General features: G+C 42.5%; 1 protein-coding gene and 1 pseudogene across 1 annotated transcript; both read right to left on the bottom strand.

Moving 5' to 3' along the window:
• Positions 1-126: 126 nt before the first annotated feature.
• On the bottom strand, positions 127-2,919 carry LOC123158132 (GDSL esterase/lipase At5g03610-like; annotated as a pseudogene).
• A 68-nt stretch (positions 2,920-2,987) lies between these two features.
• LOC123161549 (GDSL esterase/lipase At3g09930) lies at positions 2,988-4,708 on the bottom strand. The gene is made up of 4 exons (XM_044579359.1): positions 4,296-4,708; positions 3,895-4,175; positions 3,509-3,785; positions 2,988-3,380 (listed from the first exon to the last, which is right to left on the bottom strand). The coding sequence occupies exons 1-4, from the start codon at positions 4,600-4,602 to the stop codon at positions 3,145-3,147; spliced, it is 1,101 nt and encodes a 366-aa protein (XP_044435294.1). The 5' UTR covers positions 4,603-4,708; the 3' UTR covers positions 2,988-3,144.
• Positions 4,709-9,640: the final 4,932 nt, after the last annotated feature.

Genomic DNA, 9,640 nt, shown 5'->3' with positions numbered 1-9,640 from the left:
CAAATGATATAGCTTCTGAAGTACTTGAAACCATCCAAAGAAAAAAAAAGAAACAATCATAAGGTATATAGGCACCATGTATAAATGGCTCTATGAATTGCTAGTCTGGATCATATGGAGCCTAAGCTAGTCTTGATCTATAAACTCTTTCAAAGGCTTTTCGGGCTGCTTCATCACTGCCTCCCACCCTGCATGCGTCGGGTGCAATGTCGTCCCAGTAGAAAAAAATAGTTGACTTGTCGCACACAGTGTAAAAAAGCTCTGATGATGACTCGCCTTGCCGTTTGCATCCAAGCTCTCGCAGCACGGGGACAACTTGCGCTTAAATTGCTTGGATAGCTCTAGGCCCTTACCTGTATTAATGTACTACCTCCGTCTCGGTGAATAAGTCATTCGCGCAGTTCTAGGTCGACGATTTAATTATCTAAATATGTATTATATGTAACAAAATATATATATTTAGAAACTACATCCGTGTAGAAATCTAGTGATATACTTTTCATGACATATAACATATATTTAATTGCTCAAATCGATGACCTAGAACTACGCGAATGACTTATTCACCTAGACGGAGGTAGTACATATGAAGTAAATTAAACACACCATCAAATCTCATCTAATTAGATTACAAATTTTAAAATAATACGACTCTTGTGTATTCATGTTCACACATACCTGGTCCATGATCCACAATATTAGTGAAGGGAGTGTATAGGTCGATACATATGGACATTTTTCTTTGACTCAGTCACTTGTTTCAACTTACTATTATGGATGGATGCACCCAAGTTCCCAAAGATATTGCACGCCGTGTAGTTGTTCGTTCGAGTTTGTGATGACGTGCAACCGACAGGGTGTAAGTTGTTCACAAGAACCTTTCTCACCCCAATCTTCTGCAATTGCTCCACATTGGTTGCAGTCTTATTGGTCACCTTCCCAATATAAGCATTGTTCTGCGAAGCATACATGAAAACTAAGTTAGTAAGATATATACACACACATATTAATTGCTCAAATTGTTACATGCATGCATTCTGCTACTATGCCGGCTCAGCTACTCACATCGTTAGGGCTACTTAGTCCAATGATGTTGGTGCTTGCATAGTCATTATTGGAGAAGGACAGGAGCGCCACATAACGACTCAATTGTTTCTCTGTAATGGTCCCGTCCTTGACCATCTTCCTCCTTGTTAGATACTAGTATGTATGCACGCGCAATGCGCGTCTTAACATTGTGGGTTGACTTGGGCCGAAGAAAACACTACATGGAATGCTTTGAGAAATCTAAAAAAATGATTCCTGACAAATGAAAATTGTGTGCGTACGGAAGCAGAAACAAAATTCCTATAATATAAATAAGAAAGCTTCTCATGTTCATATACTCAATAACTATCACATGCAAAGAATGTGTAGTATACATTAAATTTAGTACCTATTGCTATGTTTTATTTTTGAAGGACCAATTGTTATGTTTTAATGTAACATTTGCTACAACTTTGATCCAAAACTGCACTGGTTCAATCTGTTTACTTTTATATATTTCTTCATCTTATTTTTACCGCTGGTCAGACTTAGTAGTACTAAAGCAACCTACCTATCAGCCACATGTACCGCTGCCCGAGTCTACTTTGTTGAAATAATTTGTGCTGCTCCCGCAGGATGCGAGGAGTGTGGAATCTGGTCTCTGAAAACTCAGTTAGCTCCAACCAGCTGCAAACATGCAATGTGTTGGTTCTAGAACGACCCAGATAATTTTGACTCTATGCTACTTCATGGCTGCCTCTGGAACGATCCAGATAACACTCAACGCTACTGTAGCTGCGATTCCAACCACTTTTGGCCGTCGGATGGACCCCAATGAACGGCCGGATATGCATTTGAATGCCTGAATTCAAACTGATACATTATAGTACTCCCTCTGTTTCATAATGTAGTGCCTATAGATTTTTTACAAAAGTCAAACATTACAAACTTTGATCATGTTTATAGAGAAAAGTAGGTACATCTAGAATACCAAATGCCATCATTGGATACATCGTGAGTTATATTTTCAGAATGTACATGTTTGGTATTGTAGATGTAGACAGTTTCTCTATACACTTGGTCAAAGTTGGCAAAGTTTGACTTTTACAAAAATCTATAGGCACTACATTGTGAAATGGAGGGAGTAGTATAAAGTGTTTAGTGATGATATAACAGCCATGTGTCGTGTTTCTCCTCTTTCATGAACTCATAACTGTAATACTAGTTGTTTTTTTTTTTTACTTTAGGAATGGTGAATCTTATGTTGCAAGCTTTAGTTTCACAAAAATCATTCTCAGCAACGAAATGGAACAATTCATGAATCGACACATTAACATTTTATATATGATGGATTTTGCCGCAAAGAAAACATTTTATGATGGATGTGAATATTCCCTTGTACAGTTGTACTCAATAATGCAGGAGATAGAAATAAACACCATTAACGGCGGAGATGGATAAGTAAGTGTGAGTGAAACTCTGAAGTTTGTCCAATTTGAATCTATCTCCATTAATCCCGCACCCCTCGGTATGAAATTCCACCTCCACATTCATGAGGAAATATACATAGCAGTCAACGTGTGTCAAAACTGAGGTGGATTCAGTGAGTTGGCCGGGGAGACTCTACCGGCCGTGCATTCTCCTTTGCGTCGTACGTCTTCGCTACCCAAGTCTTGGCTTTGCAACGGTCTCCCACAACGACTTTGGTCAGAGGAGACAGGAGACTAGTTCCTCCGGCGCCGTCAAGGTGAACATATATGCTCACTATTTTTTTGAGGAAATCCAACGAGGCCAATCGGGTTGAAGTTCCAAGTATTGTTTTGTTTTCCAGCAGAATTTGTGAAAAGCTAAAACACATCTTTGTTGAACACGTACGTGCCCGATGAAAGACATTACTACGTACGTGCCAGATGAAAGATATTACTACTTCTAAGACAATCTCCACATAACAAGATGTACATATATCGTGAAAGTGAATATATAACATACATTTTGAGAATCCAGAAACACTAGTCTCTAAAATACTCGAAACTATCCAAAAAAGAAGAAGAAACAATCAGAAGTACATATGCACCATGTATGAATGGCTCTATGACGATTATATAGATCCTAATTAAGCTAGTCTTGATCTATAAACTCTCTCAGAGGCCTTTCCAACTGCTTCATGACCGCCTCCCACCCGGCATGCGTCGGGTGCATGTCGTCCCAGTAGAAAAAATTGTTGGACTTATCACACACATTGTAAAGAAGCTCCGATGACTCGCCCTGTTCTCCACAGTAACCCTTTGAATTCAAGCTCTCGCAACACGGCGACATCTTGCGCTTGAACTGTTTGGATAGCTCTGAGCCTTTACCTGTATTAATGTACATCAAATAACAATGTTCATATGAAGTAATTTGAACAAACAATCAGATCTCTCATCTAATTAGATTACAAATTTCAAAAATAATGAGACACTTGTGTATGCACGTTCACACATACCCGGCACATGATCCACAATATTTGTGAACGCGGTGTATAGATCAATAATGTGGACATTTTTCTTTGCCTCCATCACTTGTTGCAAGTTACTGTTATGGATCGATGCGCCCAAATTCCCAAAGATATCGCATGCGGTGTAGTTGTTGGTTCGAGTTTGTGATGGCGTGCAACCGATGGGGTGCAAGTTGTTCACGAGAACTTTTTTCACCCCAATCTTCTGCAACTGCTCCACATTGGCCACAATCTCCTTGGTCACCTTCCCAATATAAGCATTGATCTGCATTGCACACATAAAAACTAAGTTAATAAGATATACACATACATATTAATTGTTCAAATTGGTGTATGCATGCATGCATGCATTCCACTCTATGCTAGCTACTCACATCCTTGGGGTTAGTTAGGCCGATGACGCCGGTGCTTGCATAATCATTGCCGGAGAAGGCCACGAGCGCTACGGAGCCACTCAATTGCTTCTTTGTGATGGTCATGTCCTTGACCATCTTCTTGAAAGTCTCCACCTGCTTGGCGAGGGTGGGGACATCGTTTGACGTACTATCAAACACCCCAGAGCCACCATAAGCAAAGGTCATGCCCGAGGGGTCGCAGGTTTTCTCTGCCGTGTGGGCATGCGCCGGAGGGGCTTCCTCCAAGCCTAACATTGTTGCTGCAAGTAATTTACAAATCGAGGGTTAATTATGATGCGCCAGGGAAGGGATTACATATTAATTCAGAACTAGGTGCCTAAGTAGCTAAATATGAGATTACAATATGACATAGTACTTACCGATGAAATCTGATTGGATCTTGTAGTTTGAGAAGCGGCCGGACGGAGTATTCGGCCGCGGAAACCCATCGGCGTCGACGTAGCCGGAGCCGTAGGGGTAGGCCCACTGCCGCGACATCTCGGTAACAGGGTTGGTCGGAGGGAGGTTCCCGTTGTCGGCGAAGTCATCCCCGAAGACGAAGAAGGTGTTGCTCGACGGCTTTTTCTGATGGCCATCGGTAGGCGCAGGCCGGGCCTCGACACCATTGGGATTCAGAACGAGGAGGAGGACTAAGACGAGGCCGAGGGTGGCCGGAAGAAGCTTCATCGAAACAAAGTGCTTCTTCTGTCGCTGCTGCTCGCGAAAGAAAAGGCTCGATCGAAATCAGGAACACAAAGCTAGCTTGTCTGCGACCCTGGCCTGGTCCTGCCTTCTTCTCTTCAACTTATATCCGGGGAATAAAGAAGAAGCGGCTCAACGCTCGGTCGGAGTCGGAAACCCACTCGGGCATACGTACGGAGTACACTACAGGTCTACAGCACAGTCGGAGCCGGACACGGATTCCCGTCATGGACTACAGCGTCACGTTGGTACCAAGCCCCTCTTGATCAGGCTGCTCTCGTGCTGGACTGGGAGATTTGGCTTGAGCGGAATCGCTCGATCTTTCGCAATCAGATCATGACTGTTAGAGAGATTTTGTCAGCCTCTAGAAGATCCGTTGATGTTTGGCGTCTTGTAGGCGCTAAATGCTTGGAGAATGATGCTTGGAAACGCCTCTGGAAGATCCAGGTTGATGCTTCAGGTTTCCTTTGGCTATGCCTTTTATTTTTCTCTTACTTCGATCCTTGTCCCGTCAGCGATTATGTAAAGATGAGATGCCGGCGGCTTTTTGAAGATAAAATAAGTTCTTTCTATCTAGCCCCATTCCGATGATGCTTCAAGCGTTGTTGAAGGGCGTGTGGGGGTTGTGTCTCCGACGGATCTCCTGGAATCCGGTCGGCGTTTGTCTTTGGTGGATCCTTTTGGATCCGGTCTTCGTTTGTCTATGTCTATGTGTCAGCTGTTGCTGTTCGTTCGTCTATGTCTATGCTTCTCTTCATCGACGGCGGTTGCTGTTCTGGTGCGATGGTTCTACGGGGGCTTAACACGACGACTTAGCAACTATCTGCTACAACAATGTTTGTCTGGCTCCGACGAGTGAGGGGCGATGACGGTGGCGCGCCTTCGGCTCGCTCCAGTGCTTATAGTCGTCGCTAGGTGGTTTACGAATCTAGATGTAAATTTTACTTTAGTGTTTTTTACTACCTTACAGTTGATGAATAGATCGAAAGTTTTCATGAAAAAAAAATTAGCGCCAACAATTGCTGGATCTTAAGGAAAAAAAACATCATTAGCCTTCGTTGTCACCTAGCGGATGCGACGGTAACTTCTTGCGTCCCGGACTTCTCCCGAAACAGCATGTGGTCCGGTTTTATGGATAAAGCACAAATCAAACTACATGTTCAAACAAGAAAAAGTATTAAGGAGGCCCTTCTACAGAGTAGATTCCGGGATAATCGATCAATACAAACGGTTGTGATTATTGCCGAAAGATAACCCACGTAGGTCTGAAAACTATGCCTCGACACAATCTTAGGACATTCAGATTCCACAACATGCTCCACGAAGGGGAACAACGCTAAGCGCGTCGCTACCGAGTCTGAGATGGAAATGTGTCTTCACCGGAACCCTGGCACAAAGTGAACTACAACAACACCCATAAGAGGAAAACGACACACACAGATGTCGCCACCGTTGGTGCCAAAGTGCAGATTTTTTGCTCAGCGGCTCATCAGTGTCACCACAAGGTACCCAGGACAACCATGACACACACAAGCCTCCAGATCAGGATCTCGGTGTCGCCACTACCAACAACAGACGCGAGCCTAAGCCACCCGCCGCTACACCCCTCGCCGTCTAGGCGACCAAGAGGCATAGCCACCACCGCTACCTTGGTGCTAGCCAGGGAGCCAACCATGTGAATCGTTATCCCAAAGCCGTCGCCTCAGCATCCATGTCCCAAGACACTGCCAACCATCTACATCACAACACAACAACCATGATAGAAGGAGTGGAAAGCACCTCCTTCCACTCCACACTGTTAATCTAGATAACTTTAGAGTTTACATATGATATGGAGATGCTGGCTCTGCAACCTCTCACTAATGGTAGATGGAGCACCACGACTAGGAGGAGCATCATTGTCATGCATTGGTTACTGCTCAGATGTACGGTGGCTTTCTCTGGCCGACATAGCGCCACATGGATACAAAAGTGTACCAGAGCCCATGTCGGGGGTGTGGAATTATTTATAACCTTCCAGACCTCCTAATTAGAGATCCTACAACCTCGAAACAAACAGGCGCTCGCGCGCGCATCTGGTGGGCCGCGACCCATTAGCTAGGTATTTTTTTCGTTTGCTTGACTTTTTGCCACTTGTCCTTTGACCATTGAAGTTGACCACTGACCACAGACCATTGGCTATGGACTTTAAAAACTTCACACATTCAAAAAAGTTCAAGAATTTGACAAAAATATTCACAACAAAAATCATAAGTTGAGAAAAACTTGGCAAATTTGAAAAAATATTCATGAGTTTGATTTTTTTACGAAATTCAAAAAGTTTGCAAATTTGCAAACGTTAATGAATTTGAAAAAAATTAAATCTCTCAACCAAATTTGTGAAGCTTTTTCAAATGATCAAATCAATGAAAAATTTCAAATTCATGCGATTTTTCAAATTCACAAAACAGATTTTTTTGCCAATTTTTAGAAAGTTCACTAAATTATTAAAAAAATCATGAATTTAAAAAGTTTCACGAAGTTGGGAAATTTTCATGAACAAAAAAACTCAAGAATTTCAAAAAATTCATGAATTTTTAAAGCTTTCATGGATTTGAAAAACATTAACAAATTTGAAAAAAATCATGGATTTGTAGATTTGAAAAAATTCAGGGATTGGAAAATTTTGCGAGTACAAAAAAGTTCATGAATTTTTAAAAAGAAAAAAATCTAAGAAAGTCAACCAAACAAACACATAGAAAAACCGATGACATTAGTTAGGGGCTACGCTTTGCACAAGTCACTCCGCACCTTTCTTGGGTCTAGACAAGCAATGCACTCCATGTGTGCCACTTGTGACTTGTCGCAAGATGACACTTTTTTCGTAGATTGATTTATTCAAAATATTTTATCTTTTCAACGCATGCGTCCAAATAACGAACCATTTCCATCGTTGGAGTTCTCGTGTCGAGATCTTCAAAACTAGATCTCATGTGAATAGGTTTCAATAAACTTTTTTTTTCACAAAAAAAGATAACTAGAAAAACCGAGAAAACGACAATATAAAAAGGGGACCGCTACGCGTCCCCCGGCTGATCTTTTTAAAAGAACGGCCGGCTCGCGGGCCATCAGATCTGGCGCATAGGCGCCCTTCATTATTGCAGTATAGGTATTGTTGCAGAAAATTTCTGCAACAGAAGTCTTGTTGCATATATTTTTTGCAACCGAGATTTTGTTGCAGATTTTTTTTGCAATAGAGGCTTTGTTGCAGAATTTAATTTTTTCATGTCTATCTTTTTACAAACTTTTTTACAACTATGATTTTGTTGTAGAATAATTTTTTTGGAATCAGATGCTTTGCTGTAGAGTTTCTTTTTGTGTCTTCGATTTTTTGCAACATAGCTAATGTTATGGAAGAAACTTGTGCAACATTAATGATGTTGCAGAAATTGCAAAAGAAAATCGTCAGAAGCCAACAATATGTCACATGGGACACATGTTGTGCGAGCGAGGTGGCAGACGAAATGAAGGGAGTAGCTACTAGTACTAGTTAGACAACAATGCAATATGACATGGAAGGTTGTAAGTCAAAACGTACACGTACTTATCTAAATGTTGATAGTATCAACCAGTGGACCACAGGCCTGCATGCTTCGGTGTGAACACTTTCAGCACGACCCGAGTGAAATCGCCACGAAGCGATTCGACGGTGCAGCGCCGGGCGGATGCGCATGTTATGATCAGCCGGCTGATTAACAACGTTTCCCATATAAAAACGAATATTAAAAAAACCCAGAAGAGATAAACGGAGCCTGGAAGTACGTTTGCGGTTTTTACTTTTTTAAAAGCATAGACTGTGATTTTTCCCTTTTTTCAGGAAGCATAGACTGTACTTCTCGCAGAATCAAAACGTGGAGGTATAGATTGTGCTTTTCCTTTTTTCAGCAAAGCACAGTCGTGCTTTTTTCCTTTTAAAGAAGCATAACTATGATTTTTCATTTTGAGATGCACAACTGTGTTTCTAACCGAAGCATGTGATGTGCTTCTCGCGGAAGTAAATCTGTACTTCCACAAATGTGCTTCTCCTGCAAGCATATGTTGTGCTTCATAGAAAAAATAAAAAATTCTCACCAAAACCTGAAGAAAGCCAGCCGAAAAGCAAAAAAAAAAAGAGACCTGAAAACACTTGTAGAAAACGAAACCAAAATCGTGCTTTCAGGTTTCGTTTAAACGCCTGATCAGGATAAGTGGCCGGCCCTTATAGAGAGCTCACGTAAGCGGCGTTTAAGGCGGGAGCAATTAGTTAACAAGCGCTCCGTAACGAGCGGTTCAGGAGCGCCCCGCACGTGACAAGTGTCTCGCGCAGAGCGCTTCCGTCAGGGAAAACCAGGTGGCGCGGTTGGTTCCTGGTTTTTCCTTTTCGGTTTGTGGTTTCGTACGTTTTGCACTTTGACCCTCATACTATCACATTTTTCCGTTTTCCTTTTTCGCGCGAAAACACAAATAAATACCAGTTCGCGCGCTTGGTTCCGTGTTTCCCTTTCACGTTTCCCTTTCTGTTCCCATTATATTTCCGGGTAATGCAGATTTATGGGGTAGTTACTGGCGGGGACTACCAACACTATCATATGTGACCTTCCAAGTAACGAAAAAAAGCAACTTTTTATTGTAAAACGGCAGTCTTCAGAATTGTTCAATCGTGTGACTTCTTTATAGGCACAGGTGAGCAATAGGAGAGGCACGGGTGTATAACTTTACTAAATTGAAGAAAAGCGTGCTGGTTCGTGCGACGCATTGTCCATCGCGGTGTCACACGGCGCCTCCAACGCGAGGGAACCTCCTGCTCGCCTTCGGCTCGTTTAATTTTCATAAACATCTTAAAGGGGGAGCATAGATCGAAGTGTGTGCTGGTTCGTGCGGCATGCTGGTTCGTGCGGCGCATTGTCCGTCGCGGTGTGACACGGCGCCTCCGACGCGAGGGAACCTCCTGCTCGCCTTCGGCTCGTTTAATTTTCATAAACATCTTGAAGGGGGGGCATAGGTC

This window comes from Triticum aestivum, chromosome 7B (genome assembly GCF_018294505.1).
Source record: "Triticum aestivum cultivar Chinese Spring chromosome 7B, IWGSC CS RefSeq v2.1, whole genome shotgun sequence".
Lineage (NCBI taxonomy): Eukaryota > Viridiplantae > Streptophyta > Magnoliopsida > Poales > Poaceae > Triticum > Triticum aestivum.
The sequence above is the reverse complement of the archived record's forward strand: the minus strand, read 5'-3'. Positions and strand labels throughout refer to the sequence as shown.